General features: G+C 39.7%; 2 protein-coding genes across 2 annotated transcripts in view; both read right to left on the minus strand.

The window, feature by feature from the left end:
• The window catches only part of TAF2 (TATA-box binding protein associated factor 2), a gene marked incomplete at its 5' end in the record, with an annotated part of 63632 nt that extends 46067 nt beyond the window's left edge, over positions 1-17565 (minus strand). Inside the window, 8 exons of the mRNA XM_081325624.1 lie at positions 891-990; positions 2738-2851; positions 3950-4134; positions 5028-5259; positions 7077-7218; positions 8281-8399; positions 11661-11821; positions 17437-17565. Of these exons, the coding sequence (XP_081181750.1) occupies positions 891-990; positions 2738-2851; positions 3950-4134; positions 5028-5259; positions 7077-7218; positions 8281-8399; positions 11661-11821; positions 17437-17565 (1182 nt within the window). The remainder of the gene's footprint in view (positions 1-890; positions 991-2737; positions 2852-3949; positions 4135-5027; positions 5260-7076; positions 7219-8280; positions 8400-11660; positions 11822-17436) is intronic.
• Positions 17566-17576: 11 nt separating this feature from the next.
• On the minus strand, positions 17577-27481 carry DSCC1 (DNA replication and sister chromatid cohesion 1). The gene is made up of 9 exons (XM_081322487.1): positions 26641-27481; positions 25938-26106; positions 24688-24822; positions 23474-23564; positions 22103-22241; positions 19749-19801; positions 19318-19472; positions 18834-18982; positions 17577-18462 (listed from the first exon to the last, which is right to left on the minus strand). Exons 1-9 carry the CDS (start codon positions 26808-26810, stop codon positions 18357-18359), a joined length of 1167 nt encoding a protein of 388 aa, XP_081178613.1. The 5' UTR covers positions 26811-27481; the 3' UTR covers positions 17577-18356.
• Between the last annotated feature and the right edge of the window lie 465 nt (positions 27482-27946).

The following is a 27946-nucleotide window of genomic DNA, read 5'->3' on the forward strand; positions in this document are numbered from 1 at the left end:
GATCTGAACTAACCAAGAGTCAAACCTGACTCAAAAGATCCCTCTCTCACCCATACAAAACTTTACCAAAATGTTCATAAACTGGTAAGAAAGCAGAAGAAAGTAACAGAAAAAAAGAAAAATAGAAGAAAGAAAAATCAGATTTAAACTGTAAAAAATGGAAGATATACATAGCCCCATCATGGGACTGCTGCCTGCCCCTGCCCCTGCTAAGTATCTTATTCCTAACAGTCAAAGGGAATTGTTGTTTGGAACTACAGAATATTGAATTCCACAATCAGGGTGTTGGGTCTCCAAACATCTGAAGAACTTCCAGATCAGGAATGGCTGAATTAGACATTTTCTTGCTAGAGAAGTACAGAGTTCTCTAAAATGTGAGCCCAATTCTGACTCAATAGTAAATTAGTGTCTTAATTATGCTGTTATTGACAGCAGGAGGAAGTTTATATAATTGAACACCCTTCTAGATATAAATTTCCTTCATATTAACATATTTTTAAAAAAATCAAAGAGAAGGTTATCTTGTCACAATCAACATCACACTAAACAATTTCCTGTTGTCAGAGCCTTGTGAATTTTTCTCGTGACTTAATGCTTTGTTGCTCATATTAAATAGGTACCCAAACACAACAAAATGCTGTATGAAAATGTATAATTAGATTATGTTAATATTTCAGAAAGTTGTTCAGGGACCATCCAGGCCTTTAATCTGTATTATTTTACAAAACAATTCCAAAATAGCATGCACATGTTATTTGGATCTTGCTTTATGTCCCTCGATTTGTGATAACTTTGCTTTAAATATATGAAGAGCACTAACAGCTTTGTGGAATTTATCATCTGGAGATTCAGACATGCTTCCAAAAGTTCTATCCATCTGGATGAATTACCTCCTTAATCCAGTGACGATATTCATTAACACCAAAGGTTTTCTTCATCCAAAGTCCATAAATATAGCCAGAGATTCCCTTTAATACCCACTCATCTGACCTGTAGATGAAAATGAAAAAGAGAACAAGTCTCATGATTCAGACTACTCTAATTTGCTCCTCCTGATAGCGGGTACAAATGTTTTCACAGTTGAAAACATTACATTTACTTTCCGGTCTCTCTGCCCTGTGAGTTCTGTAAGCAATGTCTTCGTCTGATCCTTCCTTCCTCCTTGCACAGCAAAGAAAATGGAGAAGAAGGGATTTGAAGAGAGTAGCTGTGTTTGCATAGTGTATCTACAGCTCTCAGCCACGGGCTGCCGTTGTGATTGTGCTGAGGTTGCAATGGTCATAAACACTTGTAAATTGGCCATAATTTTTTTCAGCACCATCATAACTCTGCATGATCGCTGAATAAGTGATTGGTAAGCGAGAATTACCTGCATCAAGGCAATCTGAAATGGCGCTGATGAATTTACAAAAACGGATAACATAATAGCTTAATAAAAATATTAGCCTAGCGTAGAATAATTGAACAAACCTGCTCTAAATTATTAGCAAAAAGAACTGAAAATAAAATTACCAACATAAATATATATATATATATATATATATATATATATATATATATATATATATATATATATATATATATATATATATATAAAATTTATATATATATATATATAAAATTTACAATATATAATTTTTAATATATAATATATAATTTTTTATGGCGTGACTACACTTGGAATTTGGTGTACAAGTAGTTTTCCATTACTGATCACTTGGTGGTTCAGTGACCACATCCATAAAATTACAACTAGTTCTCAAAGTTCCAGCCATGTGTAGCAGTGACACGATGATGATTTGGACCTTTGCCAAGAAGCATGCATTTACAATGGTAGCAGTGTCCCACAGTCATGTGATTGTCATTTGCAACCGTCTTCTGACAAATGAGTTCAATGGAGAAACGGATGAAAGTTGCTGGCATATGACATTGTGCTTAACAACTCATGATGATACACTTAACAACTGCAGCCAGAATTGTTGTTGTAGGTTGAGCAGTCATGTGACTTTTCACCTTACCACAACACTGCTTACTGATGAAACTGCCAATCCCAATTGCAGTCAGTAATGAGGACTACCTGTACTTTCAATTTATCCTTTCAGAAATGATTTCAGTTTCTGCTAATTAACCAGCCATATTTTGAGGTGCTTGTTGAATATTTGTTGGGGACTTTTATTCGTTCAAAACGTGTTCCAGGATAAGGCAACAAATGCCCAAGTAAATTCAGCAGAGCCATCCATCGTGGTTTTCAGAATCATTCGTGAAACCCATGATGGCACTAATACTAATCTCCTTTATATTTAGCATTATGCTAATCTTTCACGTAGGGACGCGGTGGCTCAGTGGGTTAGGATGCTGAGCTTGTCGATCAGAAGGTTGGCAGTTTGGCGGGTCGAATCCCAAGTGCCGCGTAGCAGAGTGAGCGCCTGTTACTCGTCCCAGCTTCTGCCAACCTAGCAGTTCGAAAGCACGTAAAAATGCAAGTAGAAAAATAGGGACCACTACGGTGGGAAGGTAACAGCGTTCCATGCGCCTTTGGCGTCTAGTCATGCCGGCCACATGACCACGGAGACGTCCTCGGACAAGCGCTGGCTCTTCGGCTTTGAAACGGAGATGAGCACCGGCCTCTAGAGCTGGAAACGACTAGCACGCATGTGCGGGGGAACCTTTACCTTTACCTTTAATCTTTCACGTACTCAAATGCAAAATTCTTTCTCCAAGGTATCCATTTACTCACCAAGACATTCTAGATATAAAGCAGCCAAAGAACTGCTGGGCTAGGGCTTGAGCCAAGCACCTCCTGGTTAGAGGAGTCTCATCTATTATCATGGCACTGTGCAAAAGGTTTGTGCTAATTTAAAAACACAAGAAAGTAAACATCAAATGGGGGGAAAAAATTAGAAAAAGCAAGCATAGTTTTTAATACAAATATAAACAAACTGTTTTATTAGTAGCTTTATATAATTAGTAGCTGTGATGTATAATTGATATCCAGGTACTTCTTACAAAAACTCATGTTTACATATACTGCTGCTGGGACGATCCCAACCCTCGGCCTCTTCTACATGGACCCTGGAGCATTCTCTGTTGGACTCCAAAGGGAAATCAGAGTCTATTCGAAGACCAACAAAGGAGAATATTTGTAGCTCAGGGATGAAAGGGGGGGACCTTGGTGCTTTCTGAGCTTGGTTGTTTCCCTGCAGACTTTTATTGTTCCACCTAGGGCAGACATGTCAAACACAAGGCCCGGGGGCCAGATCCGGCCCGCGAAGTGGTTTCATGTGGCCCGCGAAGCCATCCTGGAAACAGTGAGGGAACGGCCCCCACTGCCTTGGCCCTGGCTCAGAGACCCTCCTTCTGCCAGAGACCCTCAGATCTGTCCCACTCCTGCCCAGGCCCCCATAGGCACCCTTGATGCAAACGATGTAGAGCTGGTCATGCCCACCCAGTAGGCCATACGCATTCTAGCCACGCCTACCCAGTAGGCCACGCCCACCCTGTCCATACCCACCCGGCCCCGAGGGCAACCGCAATGCTATGCAGCCCTCAATGAATTTGAGTTTGACACCCCTGACCTAGGGTAACATCACACTGATGATATTGCCTAGTTGGGTAATGAAACATCTGCAAGAAAACAACCAACCTCAGAGAGCACCAAGGACCCCTCTTTTTGAAGAAGGCAGTTAGGCAGAAAACAGTACTTTATAATCGGCAGCACCTTAAACTGAACTTGGAAACCTACCGGCAACCAATCTTTTACAAAACTCTTACAAACGGAGGTTATTTTACTGAATCGACTAACGGCTGACTAGCAAGCAAAGAACTGCATTCAGGCTCACTTGCAGTTCTGAAGTCATCTTTAGGGACAGCCCAACTTAAACGAATCGTGATAGCTTTTGTTCAGACAGGGTTAGGTTTACAATGGGATATTGTAATAATGAATACCAACCTAAAAATGCTCATAGACGCATAAGCAGCTACTTCGACATAGGCCTCATCTACAAAAACTGTTTTGAAGCAGGAGTAAGGGTAACGACAAGTAAGTATCTCTTCATAGAATTCAAATACTTCATGGAGGTATGACGTAGTATGTTTGAGCAGAGGAAGAAGTTGGGGTAAACAAAAATGGGTGACCTAGAATAAATAATAAAAAGAACTGAACCAGTAGTTGAATAATTAGATTGTAATTAGAGCAAGAACAGGGATAACTTAGCTGAGCAATGTTTAGCATGTCCTACTGAACATAATATTAGAATACTTTAGAAAGCCAGTGAAAGGACCGTAGTGATGGTCCTCAATGAGTGGTCTTAAACTATGGCAAATAGGTTGCATACAGTAAAAAGTAACATTAAACTAAAACTGGGAAATTGTACGGTATCGGGTATATGAAAATTAATGAAATTTTACTGTTTTCTGCAAAAATCAGAAAAGGACAAAGGCCAGTAGGAATTTATTAGCAATTTATTTTGCCTCTTTATTCAACTCTAGCTTTGAAAATTAAGAATTGCCAACAATATATATTGTGTTAAAACTAATACTCTTAAAATTTGTATATGACTAATAATACAACAGGGACGCGGTGGCTCAGTGGGTTAGGACGCTGAGCTTGTCGATCAGAAGGTCGGCAGTTTGGCGGGTCGAATCCCGAGTGCCGTGTAGCAGAGTGAGCGCGTTACTCGTCCCAGCTTCTGCCAACCTAGCAGTTCGAAAGCACGTAAAAATGCAAGTAGAAAAATAGGGACCACTACAGTGGGAAGGTAACAGCGTTTTGTGCGCATTTGGCATCTAGTCATGCCGGCCACATGACCACGGAGACGTCCTCGGACAAGTGCTGGCTCTTTGGCTTTGAAACGGAGATGAGCACCGGCCCCTAGAGTCGGAAACGACTAGCACACATGTGTGTGGGAACCTTTACCTTTACCTTTAATAATACAACAAAAATGGTATCTCAATCGCATTACCAAAACATCGCACTAACACAAATCTACTTCAATATTAAATCAAATAAACGCATCCAAGAGCTTTACCTCGTGCATGTATGGATCGACAAGAATTTCAAATGGCCCAATAGCCAAAGAGATGTTAGACGCAGCAGTAGGTATTGCCAGCATATAATGGAAAGTCTTTTTTCTCATGTCGTGAGTGTAAACAGTTTCCACTAAATCACCGTTTGAGACTGCCACCATTGTGGCATCAACGGTATATTCCAGTTTCCATGTGCAAAGTTCTGAGTACGAATCAACACAAGGAAACCAGAACCTAGAAAGTTGAAAAAAATATAATTAGTATTTGCACAATAAAGAGAAGCCATAGCTGCATTAACAGATGGAGTGAAATCATCGAAGTGCACAGCTTAACTGTATCATCTTAAAAACTTGCACACAGCAAGGATAATAGTAATAGTTTACTAGTTTTGTCTGAAGTAGTTGAAAAACAATAGATTGAGGCAATACTGAATATTTGCTGTTAAGAAACAGAACTACCATACTACCAATTTTTAACTTTTGAGCACTTTTAAAATGTCCCACTTCAAATGTAATTTTCTGTACATTACTAAAAAGTAAAAAAAAAATCTCTACATTGGTTCAAGAAAAATAGCAACCAATTCAACAGAAGTCAAACAAAAGATGGAACGGGTATTCCTAAAAAAGAGCCTTGGTGGAGCAGTGGGCTGATGCCTCCTTAAGTAACACCAGCTGCCTTCAATTAGTGCAGGTTCGCATCCCACCAGGCTCAAGGTTGACTCAGCCTTCCATCCTTCCGAGGTAGGTAAAATGAGGACCCAGATTGGTGGGGGCAATGAAGCTGACTTTGTAATAATGCCGCTTGGGGTGTGTGTGAAAGCCCTAATAAGCAGGCATATACATAGAATGAAGGCTACTGCTAAGCTTGTAAGCCGCCCTGAGTCTTCGGAGAAGGGCGGGATATAAATGGAATTAAAATAAATAAATAAAAATAAAACACTGCATAGAAGAAATGTCAGCATCTCAAGATACTTTGGAACAGTGCTTTTCACCTTGGCAACTTTAAAAATGTGTGGACTTCAGCGCCAAGAATTTCCCAGAAAGTACAATAGCCGGGCTTAGAACTAAGAATGAAGATTTCAATAGCTTCTGACTTTTCGGATCACTCGTCAACAGCAAGGGAACAACAGGCAAGACATATGCGATGGGCAGGCACTGGGTTCAGCAGCCATGAAGACTTTGGAAAAGTTATTTAAATACCGGGACATGTCTCTACCCACAAAGATCAGACTTGTTCAAGTCATGGAATTCCCTGTAACATTCCATGGAAGTGAAAGTAGGACTTTGAAGAAGTAGGATAGAAAGACTCAGGGCTTTTTTTTTTTTGTCATCGAATGCCCAGAACGGAGTTCCAGCACCTTTTTTGGATGGAACCTTGTAGGATAGGCAAGGCGGGTTGTGAGTTCCGGCATTTTTTATATATATACAAAAAAAGCACTGGGAAGAGTACTCATGTATTGGACTTTGGAGTAGAAACCGGAGAATGCAATAGATAGCCAAGAAAACAAACTGAACAAATCAATCCAGAGTTCTCACACAAGACACAAACGACCAGGTTCCAATTACCCTACTTTGAGCACATTATGCGAAGCTTTAGCTGTCTGGAGAAGACTCTACTGTTGGGAAAGAGGGAAGGAAAAAAGGGTGACCAGCAGCAAGGTGGATGGACTCAGGTGGAAGACCTCAAAGATCAAGTTGAGGACAGACTATCACGGAGAAAATCTATGTGGTTGCTAAGAGTCGATAGTGACTTGATGGTGCATCATCAAATGAAAAGAAAGAAATAGAAAAGAAAAATAAATTTATATAGTGATGTACGAAAGAACTACACAATGCTATCCACCTTTGTTTTGAAAAATTGCAGTAGACAGAATATTCCTTGTTGATATATTCATGGCTATTTCTTTTTTCTCGAGGCTTAGAAATCCTTAAATATTCTGAAACAACTCTGAAGCAAAATGGGCTCGTTTCAACACTTTCTCACATACACAGAGAAATGCACACGTAGGAAAATTACTTCTACTAGGAGAATTAAGACTGTCCAAATCTCACCTTGTAGAGTTTTGATAACCACAAGAGAAAACGTGGGCGCCTCTTTCTGCCAAGCTGCCTTCCACATTAGGTACCACAAAATGCAGACCTCCTTTTGGCTGATCCAAAGAAAAGTTGATGTGAATCTTTAACACTTTTAATTCTGTAGCAACAACAACAACAACAAAAAAGACCACTGCTTGAAAATGTACACATTCACCATTGCTTTCAAGAGAACTCTACATTTACAATGTTAACATATTTGGAAAGAGAAAATTAGGCTGCTGAAAGTAGGAATACTAACTAAATCCTAAATCTATACAGGTAGGCCTCCACTTATAATCATTTAGTGATGGTTCAAAGTTACAACAGTACTGAAAAAAGGAAAAACTTGCCGGTTGCCAGGCACCCAGATTTTGGTCACTTGATTGTGGGGATGCAACCGTTCATTTAGTGACTGTTTAAAGTTGCAACCGCATTGAAAAAAGGAGTTATGACCAGTTTTCACATTTATAATCGTTGCAGCATCCCCATGGTCACATGATCAAAATTCAGGCGCTTGGCAACTGGCATGTATTTATGACAGTTGCAGTGTCCCAGGGTCACGTGATCGCCATTTGTAAGCTTCCCAGCTGACTTCCAACAATCAAAGTCAATGGGGGGAAGCCAGATTTGCTTATTTTATTTATTTTTATTTATTTTAATTCCATTTATATCCCGCCCTTCTCCGAAGACTCAGGGCGGCTTACAAGCTTAGCAGTAGCCTTCATTCTATGTATATGCCTGCTTATTAGGGCTTTCACACACACCCCAAGCGGCATTATTACAAAGCCAGCTTAATTGCCCCCAACAATCTGGGTCCTCATTTTACCTACCTTGGAAGGATGGAAGGCTGAGTCAACCTTGAGCCTGGTGGGATGCGAACCTGCACTAATTGCAGGCAGCTGGTGTTACTTAAGGAGGCATTAGCCCACTGCTCCACCAAGGCTCTAATGACCACAATTCACTTAACAAAGACAGTGAGGTGCTTAACAACTGTAGCAAAAACTCACTTAACAACTGCCTTGCTTAACAACAGATATTTTAGGCTCAATTGTGGTCATAAATCAAAGACCACCCGTGGTTACCTGGTTGAGAGTTGGGTGGCTGTAGAAATTGAATAAATAAATCTAAATAATTCAAACAAATTATTTATTTCACAAATCTGTAGGACCTTGTACTGTACCATCAGCATGCTTCCAAAGCTCTGATGGCACCTTAATACACAACTCTCCGTTTCCAGCGTCTGGATCCACAGCACTGACTGCAGCAGCATAGGCATTGGAAAAGTAGTTGAGATTTCGCCTGTAATGTGAATTAGCAGATTTCAAGTTTCAGAAAAAACTGGATTAAGAAAAGGCAATTCACTTTTTGGAAGCAGCTCTTCCCAAAAATAACATAAGACAACATTCCTAAGTAATAAACCCTTCCAGCAATTACTGCATTTCTAAAATGATACTTTATTTAGCAGCTCTTCTATCACCCTGGAAAAGCCATTCAATAACCACAGAGCATGTGAAGTGTTTTAAGAAAATCATTTGCTATCCCATAATATTGTATATTCCTATAATATGGATTCAGCATATACAGCAAGGCCAACTTGCCTGCCTGTCATCCATCCATCTTACATGCTGAGATGACTCTAGGCGGCTCAGACATTCTTTTTTTTAAAAAATCCCATTTATATCCCGCCCTTCTCCGAAGACTCAGGGCAGCTTACAATCTAAGCACAAATCAAATGTGCTTAGCAATAGCCTTCATTCTATGTATATGCCTGCTTATTAGGGCTTTCGCCCCCCCCAAGCGGCATTATTACAAAGTCAGCTTATTGCCCCCAACAATCTGGGTCCTCATTTTACCTACCTTGGAAGGATGGAAGGCTGAGTCAACCTTGAGCCTGGTGGGACTCGAACCTGCACTAATTGCAGGCAGCTGGTGTTACTTAAGGAGGCATTAGCCCACTGCTCCACCAAGGCTCTTTATAAAACATTAAAATAAGGATCATAAATTTAAAATTCAATAAAAATAAAACTAACCAGGATGGAAAGCAAGGCAGCAAACATATCCAACATATCTTCCTCCTCCTATTTTTCCCACAACAGCAACCCTGTGAGATGGGTTGAGCTTAGAGAATGTTTGACCCAGTCATCCAGCTGTCTTTCATGATTAAGGCGAGCAGGACTAGACTTTTAAATTCTTCATTTTTGTTTTAGTTTTTTGTTGCTTATTTTCATCTTGCCTTCCCCCACCCAAAAAATAAAAAAATAGAAACTTTAACTCTCAGCAACCTCATACACGATGAAGAATATTAGGAACTATAGGCCTGTTTTATCTGGAGGGCAAAAAAATTCCTCAATTTTGTATTCAACAAAACACAATTTAGAACAGCTTATTTTGACTACAGGGAGTGCAGAATTATTAGGCAAGTTGTATTTTTGAGGATTAATTTTATTATTGAACAACAACCATGTTCTCAATGAACCCAAAAAACTCATTAATATCAAAGCTGAATATTCTTGGAAGTAGTTTTTAGTTTGTTTTTAGTTATAGCTATTTTAGGGGGATATCTGTGTGTGCAGGTGACTATTACTGTGCATAATTATTAGGCAACTTAACAAAAAACAAATATATACCCATTTCAATTATTTATTTTTACCAGTGAAACCAATATAACATCTCAACATTCACAAATATACATTTCTGACATTCAAAAACATAACAAAAACAAATCAGTGACCAATATAGCCACCTTTCTTTGCAAGGACACTCAAAAGCCTGCCATCTATGGATTCTGTCAGTGTTTTGATCTGTTCACCATCAACATTGCGTGCAGCAGCAACCACAGCCTCCCAGACACTGTTCAGAGAGGTGTACTGTTTTCCCTCCTTGTAAATCTCACATTTGATGATGGACCACAGGTTCTCAATGGGGTTCAGATCAGGTGAACAAGGAGGCCATGTCATTAGATTTCCTTCTTTTATACCCTTTCTTGCCAGCCACGCTGTGGAGTACTTGGACGCGTGTGATGGAGCATTGTCCTGCATGAAAATCATGTTTTTCTTGAAGGATGCAGACTTCTTCCTGTACCACTGCTTGAAGAAGGTGTCTTCCAGAAACTGGCAGTAGGACTGGGAGTTGAGCTTGACTCCATCCTCAACCCGAAAAGGCCCCACAAGCTCATCTTTGATGATACCAGCCCAAACCAGTACTCCACCTCCACCTTGCTGGCGTCTGAGTCGGACTGGAGCTCTCTGCCCTTTACCAATCCAGCCACGGGCCCATCCATCTGGCCCATCAAGACTCACTCTCATTTCATCAGTCCATAAAACCTTAGAAAAATCAGTCTTGAGATATTTCTTGGCCCAGTCTTGACGTTTCAGCTTGTGTGTCTTGTTCAGTGGTGGTCGTCTTTCAGCCTTTCTTACCTTGGCCATGTCTCTGAGTATTGCACACCTTGTGCTTTTGGGCACTCCAGTGATGTTGCAGCTCTGAAATATGGCCAAACTGGTGGCAAGTGGCATCTTGGCAGCTGCACGCTTGACTTTTCTCAGTTCATGGGCAGTTATTTTGCGCCTTGGTTTCTCCACACGCTTCTTGCGACCCTGTTGACTATTTTGAATGAAACGCTTGATTGTTCGATGATCACGCTTCAGAAGCTTTGCAATTTTAAGAGTGCTGCATCCCTCTGCAAGATATCTCACTATTTTTGACTTTTCTGAGCCTGTCAAGTCCTTCTTTTGACCCATTTTGCCAAAGGAAAGGAAGTTGCCTAATAATTATGCACACCTGATACAGGGTGTTGATGTCATTAGACCACACCCCTTCTCATTACAGAGATGCACATCACCTAATATGCTTAATTGGTAGTAGGCTTTCGAGCCTATACAGCTTGGAGTAAGACAACATGCATAAAGAGGATGATGTGGTCAAAATACCCATTTGCCTAATAATTCTGCACTCCCTGTAGGTAGAAATTAATACCAATACAACTATCAAAATTGGAGAATCCTACTTAAAATTCTATATAATTTTTAATATTTTTTTTACTATAACATGACCTGAAGCATATGCCCATAATGACTAAATGGTCCAATAAATGCTTTCTATATAGCAAATAATGAACTGCACAAACAAAAAAATAACAAGAGACCTTGAATTCAATTTTAAGGAATTCAGTGATGCTATTTCAACTTTCCTAAAATATGATACAGTACAAGAATTTTCTGTTGGTTTTTTTATTACAAAATAAACTGCATTCCGAAACATCTCAATTTAGAACAGGGATCCCCAACTCCCAGTCCTTGGACTGGCACTGGACCATGGCAAGCCAGAAACAGGGCCGCTCAAACAAGTGAAGCTCCATCCATGGGATGCAGGCAGCATGCGAAACAACGCCCCCTTTGGCCTATGGAAACACCTCTCTCCACGGAACAGGTCCCTGGTCCCCAAACGGTTGGGGCCGCTGATTTAGAAGGCATCTGTAGTTCTTAAATCCAATTTATATTCTGCCGTGAAAATCACTGACAATGACTGCAAGGAGATTAATCAGTATAACCGGTTACTTACTGTTTTGACTCACTGTGACAAACTTCCAGTGTTGGATCATTGTATATAAAAGCTGCTTCCAAATCATTGACTCTAACTCTATATATCCTGCATTGCTTACTGCTCAGTTTAATTCTATTCAGGTTTGCAACTGTTGGAAATATTGTCAGCTCCACATAGCCCTGCCAAAAAACAAAAAGAGACCCCACTGTCAGATGTACCTTATATAATTAGCACCTGTTCTAAACTCAAAAAGCTTACAATCAAAGTTATTTGCTTTTTATAAAACTAAGATGTGCACAAATCAGTCTGTGCAAGGAAGAGTTGGTTTGAGGTGATCTGAACATAAAGAAAACTTGTGATATGCAATGCTGATACATTTGCATCTGAGGTAAAATAGAGGAGGGAGGGATAAGAAATTAGGAAAACTGAGACCAGGTAGAACCAAGAGTGAATTTCAGTTTTGCCCCAACTTGCTCAGTCTGTTTACTCTGGCATCCCTCTGAATTTTGTTTCGTAACTAAAACTTAATCAAACTTTTTCTAGATTTTCTTTCTTTTATACTGTAGGACAGGTCATCCAAAACTGTTGGCAGATCCTTCTAGGATGCAATGATTTGCTTGAAGGTAAAAAATAATATTTTCTATTTCACTGGATCTTTATTTACAGCATGAAAGTTCCTTTCTCTATCATCTGATTAACTTCTGCTTTCTCACTGACATTGCTAATATTATTTTCTAGAATTGCGTTCTCCTTTTCAGAAATGAAACACAATCATTAGGGTCTCCTGCTTGAGCAGAGGGTTGGACTAGAAGACCTCCAAAGTCCCTTCCAATTCTGTTATTCATCAGAATTGCAGAAGATTTTTTTCATAAATCTCAGTCTTAACGGCAAGAGCATAGGATGAGTCTCTTTTTAATTAATTTGGAAAATGAGTTTAACTTACAAAAAAATCTGCATTAGAAACATTCAAACTATTATATGAACTAAAGCTATTAAAAAGCAAAAATCAAACAGAGAATAATGCAAATAGACAGTGTCAAATGAAATTATTTTCTCAACATCTTCTCTCTGAAGATGTCCTAAACAAATTCAATGGCTAAACTGAGATTTGAAGTTAGATCGTACAGAATATCAGACAATTTTAATAGTTTTACAGTTCTAAATCCTGCAATAGTTTATTTATTTTAAAAGATGTGTAAACTCTGAGAAATACAATATAACCACAAAAATCACAAAAATATTAACGCTCATTATATTCTGACAAATGAGATTTGTAAATTACAGCTTATAGCCTAGCACAGGGGTGTCAAACTGCTGGCCCACGGGCCGGATGTGTCACAAGGAAACTGTGCCCACCCCATTGCTGGCAATGGGGAAAAAGTTCCAATACGTCGCGTGACGTCACGAGTTTAACATGTCTGGCCTAGCATGATTTCTGAAGCAGCTAATTGTGATTAACTCAAGAAAAATCATTAATGTAACACATGTGAAGCCAGTACATACGTCCATCCACCATCTATGCCACAGGGCATTAATTCTCTTTGTTCTGTTTGTTAAATGAGCCTACCTGAGATGCTACTTTGGCCACCTAATGAGAAGGACTCACTGGAGAAGAGCCTAATGCTGGGAAAGTTTGAGGGCAAGAGAAGAAGGGGACGACAGAGAATGAGGTGGCTGGATGGAGTCACTGAAGCAGTAGGCGTGAGCCTAAATGGACTCCAGAAGATGGTAGAGGACAGGAAGGCCTGGAGGAATGTTGTCCATGGGGTCGCGATGGGTGGGACACGACTTCGTAACTAACAACAACACCTGAGATGCAGAAGCTAAATTGCTCTCAATAGCAAGATGGGTGGGGAAGGAAGGGAGGGAGGGAGAGGTATCCATTAGTAAGCTTTCTTAACAACATACTTACGACAACAGATCTTCTCTGAAAATTTATGCTATTGATGCAAATCACCTGATGGGTTGTGCTGGGAAAAAAAGAAAATTCAAAATAAATAAAAGATTTTGATAAATCTAGGTTTAGAGACATACATAACATTTGGTAATAAAGGCAAATTCTTAGCTCATCTTTTGGGCTGTGTTGTGCATAACCTGGTATTTTAAGAGGCCCGTAAAAAAAATTATTGGAATGTTTCAGTCTAAGAGTAGCTATGCCTAGACGAAAAGTATTTTCATTATGCCTTATTTCACATTTAATGAAAGATATATCTAATCTATATCTATCTACCTATCTATCTATCAATATATATATACTACGTGTAAATATAAAACACATTCAGCACTAACAGTATAAACTTACTGAAATTTCATTTTCATTCACTCAGAACAATTCAGAAATGTTAATATATGCTTTGAACTAGGTAGGTAAATTGTTTGACTGACACACTTAGAGCTTTCCTTTCTCACCAAATTTCAGATAATTATCAGAACTTCAGTGAAAAATTTCCAGATTTCAATTGTCCAAGCATACATGTCATACTGATTTGTCCCCAAATTCTTGTCTCATCTTTTTTGACTGACCAGAGTAACCATATACAGCAATAAATAATCAAAGTATGCTCTCATGCTGAAATCAATGCAATACCTTATATGTATAAGAACTGGTGTGAAACATAAAAAGTTGTTAAATGTACAGGTAGTCCACTTACAACCACAAATGAGCCCAAAATTTCTGTTGCTAAGTGAGACAGTTAAGTGAATTCTGCGTCATGATCTTTCTTGCCACAGTTAAGGGGAACGTGGCAGTTGTTAATAACATGGTTGTTAAATGAATCTGGCTTCCCCATTGACTTTGCTTGTCAGAAGGTCACAAAAGGTGATCACATGACCCCAGGACACTGCAAATACCATAAATATGAGTCAGTTGCCAAGCATCTGAATCTTAATCATGTGACCATGGGGATGCTGCAATAGTACTAAGTGTGAAAAATGGTTATAAACCACTTTTTTTAGTGCCACTGTAACTTTGTGTGGTCACTAAATGAACTGTTGTAAGCCATGGACTACCTGTATTTGCGTTAACCTTAAACCACCTTAGAATAATTCATAAAACCCGTATTAAAAATCCAGTACGAATTGTTTGCAGGCTATATGCTGCATATATCTCAGATGCAGCAGAGACCCTCCCACAAAAATGAATTCTGTTTTATATGAAATTGATATCTATTTGTTAAAATATAAGTTCAACAATTTTCTTTTTTGTTGTTGTTTATACCAGCCTTATATGTGTGTGTGTGTGTGTGTGTGTGTATGCATATATATAAATAAATAAATTTTGGACATTTCAATGATACTTCATGATAGTTTAAAAAAGAAAACCAGTTATAAATATACTTATAATTTATAAGGTCTTGGACTCTCAAATCCCTTGTCTCCTTTCTTTCTGTTCATGATGAAAAGAAGCACTAAATTTTGATGAAAATCAAACACATATCACCATCCTCTTCAGCAGTCTTTACAAAAGTAGTTTCAATTCTTCCTTTTTTGACAAGTTCTTTGTAAGAAAGCATTTTTGGCAGCAAACCTCAAAACAGCCCAAAGAGACATCCAGAGACACCATCACCCATTTAAAAATGGAAAAATAATGTAAAGAAACGCATATAATCAAGGAGTTATTTAAACATTTTTTTGAATCAGAAACCTAGTAACACTGATTTACACTTCATATTCAAGGTTATAACATGATCTAATTACATGCTATAAAGCAAGGAGTCATATCTTCTTTAAAAAGCTTTTTCTTGTTAGTTCCAGGATGGCAGATTTATATTGTTGTATTTAAAAGATTCCTTGTATAAGTAGCAGTTCTTGGCATCCAAACCAAACTGTTAAAACATTTTCTACAGCCATTTAGTTATGCAGTGCAGTGGCTTCTCAGATTCCTCTTCAAAACAGCAAGTTGTATATTTCTAGGCTCAATTGTTAGCAATGTTCACTAAAGCAATCCTCATGGCTGAATTTATGTTCCAACTACAGATCCGGTCGGAATCACTTCAAGGTAATCTTATAATATTTCTAGGTTTATTGTGAGGAGATTTTTCTATTATAATCTTTTGATTTTTAGCAACCCTTTGGATCCGATCCCTGGGGAGCACCTGGCTTAAGTAAAGGAAATGTCCAGCTACCGAGTCTTCTCAAAAGGTGTATTTCTCAGGCTGTCCAGGACACTTTGCTGAGGGGGTTCAAAGCAAGTTTGGAGATTTCAATTCACAGCAAGTGAGGCTGGTGGGGGGGAGGGTGGGGGAAAGATTCCAACGAAACGGGGCTCCAGCTGCACCGCGAAAGGATAGTCGGCGGGGCTCTCCGACAGACAAGGAAGCTTGTTCAGAGACGAAGCGGCGGCCCGTGACGAGAAGCACTGAGAAAAGCGAGCGGTGTTCCGGGAGGCAACAGGCGATTCTTCAAAGCAGCGGCTTTTTAAACCTCCAGACGAGAGTCGGAGGGACGTATCCTTTCAGGCTGCCGGCCGGCGAGAGAGGTCTCTCTACCTATGCAACTCCACGGAGGTGAGCGACGTTGCGCAGCTCGCCTTAAGCCTCTTCCCCACGCCCGATCGGCATTTTCCTTTAGTTAGACACGGGCGCCATATTCCTTGCGACTCTTGATCTCTGACCCCGGGGCAAAGGTCAAACTCTCGTTCTGGTAGTAGAGCCTCTTTCTTTCAGTTCCGGAATCACAATTGCCGAGATAAGCGAGAAGCGAAGAAAGGGAAACTGAAGGAAATGACCCATGCGCAGTAATGAAACTGTTTCAAAGAAAGGCAGCGCGCTTGCGTCCCAAACTAGGGAGCCCATTGGTGTGTGTGTGTGTGTGTGTGTGTGGGGGAGCTGTCGTGGTTCGTGATTGGCTGGGCCAAACCAATCGCGCTCAGCGTTGGCGAGGAATTATTTCGCGCTTATTTCTGACGGCGGGGAATGTTGCTCATTTCATTTTAGATATCTGTAACGAGACGCTCAAGTTGCTTCTGAAGGCTTAATACCTTTTGAGTTCAATTAAATTAGAAGCCAGTATTTTAGGGATGCGATTTAGTGACATAAAGATAAGATTTATATATACATGGAAAGGTTAAGAATAAGAAGGGCGGGATATAAATGGGATTAAATTAAATTAAAATTAATTAAAATTAACAGAATTAGAATTGGAAGAGTCCTTGGAGGTTTTCTAATCTAACACATGTTCATATACAGTAGATATATAATAATAATAATAATAATAATAATAATAATAATAATAATAATAATAATAATAATAATATATATTATTATGTTGTCTCCTATTTGAGCAGGTGTTGAATTAGAAGACTTCCAAGGACTTAATGCTGCATCTTGTTATAGGCCTTTTTCGTGGATGCTTTTTATCAATTGGAATCCACTGTATGACTGCCTTAGTCCACCTGCCATCAGTTCTTGCTGTGACCAGCTCATTTCCATTCCAATTCTTTATACACACACACACACAATATTAGGTCTCTTACTTAAGCAGGGATTGGATTATTTCACCCCTTTTCATGTGTTGGACATCATCCTCAGCACTAGTCATGTTGCCTGAGCATTATGGGTGTTAAAATTCAGCATGCTTGTGAAGCTGAAATTTGGGTAAGACAGATGGACACAGCAGAAAAAAGATTCAGCAATGGTGCTTGCACAGCGCAAAGCCATGGCCTTTGTTGTTAGGGAAGACTCCTGAATAGATCAGGAGTAGTAAAAAAAAAACACCTCCCAACCAATGGATCACTGAGCAAATTAACCCAGATTTCTCACATGAGGCACAGATGACCAGGCTCAAATCATCATACTTCAGACACATTATGCAATGTGAAGCCCATTATGTTGGAAAAGGTGGCAGGAAAGACCGCCAGCTGGATGGATTCAGTTACAATGCCAGTGGCTGCGTCATTAAAGAATCTGAAAGATGAGAGGGACATACTGTCTTGCAGAAAATTTAATAATAAAATAACACCCCACAAATTCAGTACATTGATTCCAAGGCTAACAGCCAGATAAAGTCTGAGATGTTCACAGGCAAGATACCATGTATCCAAGCAACTAATATTCAGTAGAACACTACCTACAAATCTGATGATTTCAGGCAGCAATTAAGATTATCACTGAGTTAGGTTTATTCATTACTTTACTAATTTCTTAAGATTCTTCAGAAAGAAAAGCAAGCAACCCCCTTCCCCCCCCAAAAAGCTCACATAAAGTTTGGTATCAGAAAAGGAAATAAAGCAAAGACAAAGATATGCTCCAACTATGTTGAACTATAAATACCAGAATATCAATTGAAAGCTAGAGTGTCTGGAAATTCTATAAGCTACAAACTTAATAGCAGAATTGTGTCCAGATAGACTGACTTAGTTCTTTCAAGAAAGATCAACTTTAAATGTTAGTAATATAAAGGAAAGATTAAAAAAAACACCATCCTCTTTGTTAAACTGATCTTCTTTACAACGTGTGCTTTAATCTATACAATTTTTTAAAAAAATATACAGATTTAAAACAATACAGAAAAGAGTTGAATGAAATACTCATATACTGCTATTTACATCTTTCTAGAAATAACCATTTCAACAGTAAAGAATTCTCAAGAACTCCTAATATTATTAGATGCCTCATGGAAAATTGTGGGTCTTAAACTATGAGGCAAAAAAAAATGCTCTACTAGTTGATAGTCGTTATAGTATTTTCAGCCCCTACTTAGCTGAAATATTTTTTATCAAACAGGCCTTCTTGAATTATAAACTTTGAGTCCATTCTGCATTGAAGAACGAGCATATTTCGTTAGAAGAGTGCCAACCGTTTGCTTCTCTGAGCATAAGTCCCTGTAGAAGAGAAGGGTTTTTTTTAAAAAAAAATGTAATTTCCAAAGCCATTTAACAATTTCAATATTCTAAGGCAAATTACAAAATCATCAATAACACACTGTATTTCAATACAGTGTCAACCAGCAGTAGCACACAATCTTGACTTAGAGGAAAATTTGAAGTAATGTGCAACGATTGTAAGAAAGAATGCAAAAGGAAATAAGGAAGCTATTGGTGACAGAAGGATACTTGCAATGGGCTAAAAATACCTCAATTCTAATGGTGAACTAAAGCAAGAATTAGATGTGTTTGAGTAGCTGCCAAATTCAGCATATGTAAGATGGCTTACGGCTTCTGAGCTGCTATAGGACTGCAATTATACTACTTACTCTATATATGGAGCTATGTCAGCTTCTGTCCACTTCTCCCGAATAGAGAACAAGCTTTTAAATCTTTCATTATCATCTTCTGGTAAATCTTCAACATTCAGCAGGAAAATAATCTCTGGTTTAGAAGATCTATCCACAAGAGCCAACCCCTTGAACAAATAAAATCAAAATTGGAATACGTCCAGGAAACCTTTATTGAGTAGATTAAAATATGAACTTAATAAACATTTAAAAATGCACGTTTCAGTATTGTTCTTTCTTCCAATGAGAGAACTTCTTAAAGCTTCAGCCTTACATCAACCTCATGATGTACCTTAGGTTAAAAGATGCAAATGACTCAAGAGCATCCAGTCAGCTTTAGGATAAACGTGGTTAGAATTTTCTTCCCCAGAAGTCCTAATCTGACCCTATTCTTTGTGGATTTTCAAATTTATGCTCCACATTGAATACATTTATGGAAGTGGCACTTCTCATATCACATTACCTTTAACTGATCCAGCCTAGTTGTCATTCCTTCAGGGACACTCTGCTGCCACACTTCTTGAAATTCTGAGAGGTTGAATTTAACAGCGTTTTGCAAGAGCATTTGTGCAATTGCTCTACACACCTTCTCTTCATTCATTTCAAAGTAAGTCTCACCTGGTAAGGAGCATTAAAAATCAGAAATAATTAAGGAATATGTTGTGTGCACTTAAATGTATCTTTTAAAAAACTTCCATCAACCTCAAAATAACATTACATTCTGCAAGATAACCAGAATTAATTTAATAGTTTAATCTTGAATCTGGCATTCTCAGGTATTCATTCATATGTATTCATTCATTCAATTTTACCCTGCCATTCTGATCTAATGAATATTCAAACCAGGCATATCATCTTCATGGTTAAAAATAAGCACTTATGAAGGTAACATACCTTCATCCATGTATTTTTTCCCATAACATTCCAGGATGTGTTCTATCATTTCTCTGAAATAAAAATGTGCCTAATTTCAGTATAAAATATAAACAAGCCTGTTCTCTGCAGAATTTGATTTAGAACTCGTCACCTAGGGTTATTCTTACATTATTTATTAATACAGTTCTGTTGAACGTATGATAAATATTTAAGTCCACTTATAACACCACTTAGAGGTAGTTTATAAGGCATGCTGAAGACAGATGCACTCCCTTGCACCAAAGGTAACCTGACAATTGTTTTTTCCCATTTCACTAGAGCAGGGGTCCCCAACCCGTGGATCATGACCCTGTTTGGAACTGGGCCACAAAGGTGCCACATGAGCACATGCACGCACATGAAGATCCCCTTGTGTGAGCAAGGGCCACTGGTGCTCGCTGGCAAGGCTCTCTTTGTGCGAGTGGCAGGCGCGCCTGCCCACCGGTCACACAAATGGAGCTGCACACGCTCGCCCTTGCCCACCACTCACAAGGAGCTATCCCCTCTCTCCCCTCGGCCGGGCCACCAAGACAGAAAGTTTGGGAACTGCTGCACTAGAGCACCCCTCTCAAATCGCTTCATGTCCTGGGATAAAAACTCACAGAATTCTCAGCCAAAAGACCAATAATTCACCACATCTGGGAGTCCTGCTGGGAAAGGCTATTATACAATGCATCAAGATTGGGTTTCATCAAGGAAAGGCCAAACTGACCTGATATTAGGTAGTCCTCATTTAATGACTGCCTTGTTTAGTAACTGTTGAAAGTTATAATGCTTGTGGGGGAAAAAACCATCTTTGCAACTAATCCTTATATTTATGGCTATTGCACCGTATCCGTCAAGTGGGTGCTCCGCAACCTGCTTCCAATGAGCAGAATCAATGGAGAATGCAGAAGTGAAATTGCAGGTTTGATCAATGATTTTTTGGCTTAGCAAACTGTAGCGTTTAGTGGCTGAGTTGCCGATCCTAACTGTGGTTGGTTAAGCAAGGATTGCCTATGCATTATTTGAAACCATCCCAGGAATTTGTTTAAAAAAACAGCAGTGAGGTAGGGAATATTTATGAGAGCTGCAGGTAGTTCTTGACTTATAACCGTTTGTTTAATGACCATTTGAAGTTACAACAGTGCTCAAAAAAGCCTGGTTCTCACACTTATGATCCTTGCAGTGCCCTCAGTCGCATGATCAAAATCCGGACACTTGGCAACTGGAATGTATGTATGATGGCTGCACCATCCTGGGGTCACGTGACTTGCTATTTGCGACCTTCCCAGGGGATTTCTGATAAACACAGTCATTGCAGGGAACCAGAGTGGCTTAGGGATCACTATGTAATTCACTTAATGACTACAGTGATTTGCTTAATGACAGCAGCAAAAGGTACAACCTATTGCTTAGCAACAGAGGTTCTTCTCCCAAATGTGGTCATAAGTCTAGAACTACTTGCATGCAGGTAGTCCTCGATTTACAACAGTTCATTTAGTGACTGTCTGAAGTTACAACAGCACTGAAAAAAGTGACTTATGACTGTTTTTCACACGACGGTTGCAGCATCCTCATGGTCACATGATCAAAATTCAGACACTTGGCAACTGACTCATATTTATGACGGTTGTAGGTCCCGGGGTCATGTGATCCCTTTTGCAACCTTAGGCCAAGCAAAGTCAATGGGAAAACCAGATTCAGACAACTATGTTACTAACTTAACCACTGCGGTGATTCACTTAACAACGGTGGCAAGGAAGGTCATAAAATGAAGCAAAATTCACTTAACAAATGTCTCGCTTAACAACAGAAATTTTGGGCTCAATTGAGGTCGTAAGTTGAGGACCACCATCCCATGGGAGGGAACTCTACTGTTTTCCTCCCCATTCAGAATTCTAATACGACTTGAAAAACTGTGCATGTATAAAATATGGGAAAATATTCATCAAAACAGTATGTTCCAATTACAGTTATAATTTATCTGCCATGAAAAAAGATGGATATGATTTCTAATTTCGTGTGAGACTAAATTCACACATCACACAATAAACATGATGTACTTTTGGGGCTGTAACTTAGCACATTATGTAATCTAGCCATTATGGCTTGCAAAACATGGTTTTCGTTTTAGTGCATTTTGTGAACTTGTAATTGCACCTAATTTAGTAAACAAGCCATATTAAGGAAAGATTTGGCACATCAATCCAGCCTTATCTTCTTTGGCTTTAAATCTGAAAACAGTCATTTTGTAAACAACATATTACAATTGTAACAAAAGCTTCTCACAAACAAACAGTGGGGTGAGCCTCATTCTTTTAGAATGAAATACACATAAATAAAATAATTACTTGGGTTCTAGAGGTCCAAGTTCTTGAACACATATACTTAAAGGGACTTTATTGAATGACCAGGACTCTGAATATATTAGTTGGGTCACGTGATTCAACAGTTTCATCTCATAGTCAAAGTCTAGAATCCTCCAGTATCCTGCAAGCAGAGAATGGTGTTAGCATATATTCTAAAAAAATATTTTATTTGCTCAAGTGCATTGTTGATCTTTTCCTACTCTTTTATCTGCATAATGGTCATGGTGCCAGCCTAGTTATTTTCTCTCTTCATGATCAATTGTAGACAAGCCAGTTTGGTCTAGTGGTTAATGCACTAGGCTAGAAACCAGGATGCTGTGAATTCTAGTCCCATCTTAGGCATGAAGACAGTTGGATGACCTTGGGCCAGTAACACTCTCTCAGCCCTAGGAAAGAGGCAATGGCAAACCACTTCTGAGAAATCTTGCCAAGAAAACCACAGGGACTAGTTCAGACAGTTGCCAGGAATCAAAATTGATTCAAAGGTGTGCGTGTGCACACATATGCAAATATCTCCACCGAAGAGTACAATTCAACTATCTACACAGCTGTGTTCTAGATTCTGGTTGTCTAGTTACATAATATGTTAGGCAGAGAACAAGACCAGTATAAAGTGTCAAAAGGGGTAGTGAGGGGTCCTTGGTGCTCTCTGAGCTTGGTTGTTTTCTTGTTTTCTTGTAGACGTTTCATTACCCAAACTAGGTAACATCATCAGTAGCAATGAAGATGTTACCTAGTTTGGGTAATGAAACGTCTGCAAGGAATCAACCAAGCTCAGAGAACACTAAGGTCCCCTCATTTCAACCTCGAGTTACAAATATTCTTCTTTATCGGAGGGGAACTGCTTTGCTATTTTACCAAGTAATTTTTTTTTAAAAAAAGATTCTTAAACAATTGTATGACTCTCTGGTCTCCTAAAATGAAATGTGGCAAGTGAATAAAGTAACTGTCAAACATTAGAAAAATTCTCACGATTCTTGCAAACAAGTTTTAACATACTTGTTATTCTATATAATGCTGATTCAAAGGCTCACAAATATATTCTGTATTATAGTAAAACATAGTAGAACGTGGGTCCCCAACCCCCAAACCGCTGCTCACTACTGGGCCACGGCCTATTTGCAGCCGGGCTGCATGAGTGTGCCGGCCTGCCACGTGCGCAAGTTGAGCTGCACGTACACGCATGTGCATGCCATCCCACAGCTCACGTGGCCTGGTTCTCCCTCCTCACTGGGCCGCCAAGCCACAAAGTTTGAGGATCGCTGCAGTGTAGAAGTAAGCAATTTTGTTTAAATAAGGAATTTCAAGAGACATTTAAAACAGGATCTAGACCCATTTTATAGCTAAAACTACCTTGAACTTTGCATGTTTTCAGAACTTTCAGTTGATCCATTATTTCTTCCTCACTTGCTTGGACCAAATCTAAGAAGTCTTCTGTTGTATACTATAGGAAGTAAACAAAAGATACATGTCTTCCTTAAGTCTGAATGCTATTCTGAGTGCCTTGGAATTGCTTTATAAATAAAAAGTTTAAAACTGTATTTGTACATTTAATTATTAATATTTTATTTTCACAGCTTTCAATTACTAGGTAGTATAAAGCTGGAGGCTGAATGAGGCTTCCATAAGCCCTGTTTACTTCTCCTGCCCACATTTATTTCAAGCTGCATTTATTTCAGGTATCTGAAATAAAATAAATAAGTTATGGACTTGGAAACTGCTAAAGGAAAAATATTAAAAAGGTAAAGGTTCCCCCGCACGTGCGTGCTAGTCGTTTCCGACTCTAGGGGCCGGTGCTCATCTCCGTTTCAAAGCCGAAGAGCCAGCGCTTGTCCGAGGACGTCTCCGTGGTCATGTGGCCGGCATGACTTGACACCAAAGGCACACGGAACGCTGTTACCTTCCCACCGGAGTGGTCCCTATTTTTCTACTTGCATTTTTACGTGCTTTCGAACTGCTAGGTTGGCAGAAGCTGGGACGAGTAACAGGCGCTCACTCTGCTACGCGGCACTCAGGATTCGACCCGCCAAACTGCCGACCTTCTGATCGACAAGCTCAGCGTCCTAACCCACTGAGCCACCGCATCCCTGGAGGCTGAATGAGGCTTCCATAAGCCCTGTTTACTTCTCCTGCCCACATTTATTTCAAGCTGCATTTATTTCAGGTATCTGAAATAAAATAAATAAGTTATGGACTTGGAAACTGCTAAAGGAAAAATATTACTCCACTGATAATAAATATCTCAACTACAGCAACTGGGATTCCCAGTAGAATACATTTGCGAGTGGAAAGTTGTAGTCACTACGCACCGAGCTAAAAGGTTTAGGTAATTAATACATGAACACATATTTAACATACTCTTTACAATGGGCCATATGGGAAAATAATACGAACATACATTCTTGGGAATTCAATATGGGTTAGTACTCTTTAACTGCAATTCGCGCCTTGCTTAATTTTTATTCTTGCACAAAGTTTATGTCTCCTTATGAAAAACTCTATCTTGAGAACTCATGAGAACTTTTCCATTCATCTATGCATTCATCCTTACCTTACATAATTATTACCTTTGAGTTTGTATCAATTCTCTCTTTTTCACTATCTGGACCTTCATAAGGATTTTCCAACAGAAGTTTCTTGAGTTTCTTCAATTTAGGCCGGCATCTTCTTAGTTCCCAAAAATTATTGGAGAAGCCTGCAATCTACAGCAAGAACTAAAATTTGAACTGCCAGACTAATCTGTAAAGTTGGAAATTGCATATATAACTGCCTCAATCAGCAGCAGCAGAGAATGAACACAGCATAATGCCCCTACGTTTGGCATGTTAAATGACAAAGACACTGTCTTTGTGAACAACATTTCTCAACTGTGGCAGCTTGAAGATGTGTGGACTTCAACTCCCAGAATTCCCCAGCCAGAACACTGGCTAGAGAATTCTGGGAGTTTAAGTCCATATATCTTCAAGCTGCCAAGGTTGAGGAAAACTGCTTTAGAACTTCATCCTTTTGGGTATATTTGCTTCACTTCCATTTAACTCATCTGTTGTTTTAACACAGGAAGATTCAATTGTCACTTGTTCAAATATTTTGGACATCTTATCATCCCTGGATACAGTCCAACCATCCAACAACCATATCTAAAGTACTACAAATCTCTTTCCCAAACTACCACTTTTTAAAGCAAAAATATGTTTTTATTTCTTAGCCGCTGTCTTAAATATCAATGCATGGCAGGGCCTATTAAGTGAGAAAACAGAATGAGGAATCGAGCAATCTTAACCTTGCTTTCTCCAACGGTAGGTTGCCAATTATGTTGGTATCCATGTTATAGTTTTACTACTTAAATTTCTCTCAAAGCTACTGTTTTAACTTATTGCATTTTCTTGGGAGAAATAACTGCTGTAATCACAGAATCATGGAGCCATACATGGGAAAAAAAGACTCATTAATCTGTTTCAGTCATTTTCCAGTCATCCTATCAAACATCACATTCCTGCTAAACCAAGGATAATACATGTCCTCCCAGAGATTACTGAATTTCATATTCAGTCATCTGTTATGAATCCAAGAACCCACATAGATATGCCTATTTTAAATAATTACACTATACACTATATCTCTAAGTACTAAAATATTTATTGCATCTCTTGACCACACAATGCTCAGACTTAATTCACTGGATAAACTAGGTTTCTCTCACGTCCACAAATCTGAACTCCTTGGAAAAGGATTAAATGTGATTTATTTTTTTAAATGGAAGGGAAATGATTTTTCAAAGATTTTAATTTGCTCTGGAGAATCTTTAGGCACACAATACCTCAGGGTGGAGTATATTAGTGGTAGCCTTGGCTGCAAGAAGCTGCTGTGGAGTTTCACCGGAAGGAATAAAAAGCAACATATTGGAAGTATCTGCTATTTTCATGTCATAAGTCTTATCCTTACTGCATATCACAGCATGTTCGTTTTTCTCTCCACGGATCACCAGGCTGCAGGATCAAACAAATGCATATAAGCCAGGTTTAAACTACAATGTGTTGACCAAAGGGTTTAAAAATATGTAATAATAAATAAAGATGGGAGGCTGATACAGCTGAAAACATACAGTTGAACTTCTCCCAATATTCCAGGTATGTTGCATCATAATGCTCAGTCAAGGAAAAAACCCACAGAAACGGGATGAACTTTAGTCTAATGCAGGGGTAGGCAACCTTAGCTCTTTTATGACTCGTGGACTTCAACTCCCAGAGTTCCTGAGCCTACCTCCGGTCTAATGCAATGTTTCTCAAACTTGACAAATTTAAGATGTATGGACTTCAACTTCCAGAATCCCCCAAATTTGAGCAACACTGATCTGACACATCTGGAGCATGCAGAGGCCGGCAATGCAATTCCCTCCTTGAATTATATCAGATGACCCTCCCAGGTGCTAGGGGTCGCTGTAGAGTCGCCAAATTACTTTTTTAAGCCAGCCGCACGCTCTGCCGCGGGGAGGGGGCGGGCGCTACCGAGCATGCGCGTACCTTCGCCCCGCTTCCAACTCGTGACACAGCTCCGGCTCCAGTTGCAGAAGGCAGTAATCTCCGGCGTCGACCTGCGGACTGAAACTGAGGCACTGCACCGTCGGAAGCAGCTCCGCGGGGTTTAGTTTAGCGACCTGCAACGTGGCATCGACCTCCTCGCGGCTTCGCATCCTTGGCGGCTTTCGCTTCTCAGAGCCAACGGGCGCCTCCCAAGAGGAACAGCAAAGGCGGAGAACGGGACTTCCTCCGAAAGCGCGCCAAAAAATCACGTCGTCACGTTGATGGAAAGAGGGCGGGGCTTCCGCTGGCTACGCGCCCAATCCGGCAAGGGAGGAGGCGGGGCCATAAAACAGATGTTGAGACTGAGAAGAGCCGCAAAGACAATTAGGGGACTGGAGGCAGAAACGCAGGAAGAACGGTCGTAGGAATTGAAGAATGGAATTTAAAGGAATTCAAAGGAATTCAATCCGGTGGTTGGCTTCCCTGTTTTTTAGACAGAAAAACTAACCAACAAAGCCAAGGTGACTGAGATAGTGAACTTCCTCCTGATTTTTTTTTATGCCATATCCATTGTGGGCAAAACGTTTCTTATTCAGGAATAAGCCTGAATGAAAGTGAAATGCAGAGATCTGGCTGGCAGAAGAGGGAGGAAATCCATCCTTAGCTCACCAGGTTGTTCTGTGATACAGGGTGCTTGGACTAAAGGAGGAGGAGGAGGAGGAGGTGGCTATGGTCTCTTAGAACTCTGTTCCATTGATTAGATGCCCAGTGTTGCACTATGGATGCCATGCCCAGTGTTGCACTATGGATGCGGTCCTCACTTACTGACCACAATCTGGACCGGCAGTTCCATCACTAAAGGGTGCAGTAAAGTGTGATGTTACAATGTCACTTCCATCAGTTCCAGCTGCCGTCGTGAAATAAATCACCACAGGTCTTTAGGCATGACATCATGTGATCGTGACTTGTGATTTTCTGCCAGCTTCCCTATTGACTTTGCTTGTTGGAAGCTGGCTGTGAAGGTCACAAATGGCAATCATTTTGCAACTGTGGTAAATATGCACAAGTTGCCAACTGCTTAAATTGTGATCAAGTGACCATGGGGTTGCTGTGACAGCTGCAACTTTGAGGGTCAGTTGTAAATCTCTATTTTCAGCTCCATTGTAAATTCAAATGGTCACTGAACTAATGGTGGGTAAGCGAGGACTCCCTATATGGGGATATTTGTGTTGAACAGTCCACCCTGTGCCTAACAATCTTTTTTCCCCGAAAAAAATATCTGGGGTAATCATACTACATGGTGTTG

Source organism: Vipera berus, assembly GCF_964194415.1.
Source record: "Vipera berus genome assembly, chromosome: 3".
Lineage (NCBI taxonomy): Eukaryota > Metazoa > Chordata > Lepidosauria > Squamata > Viperidae > Vipera > Vipera berus.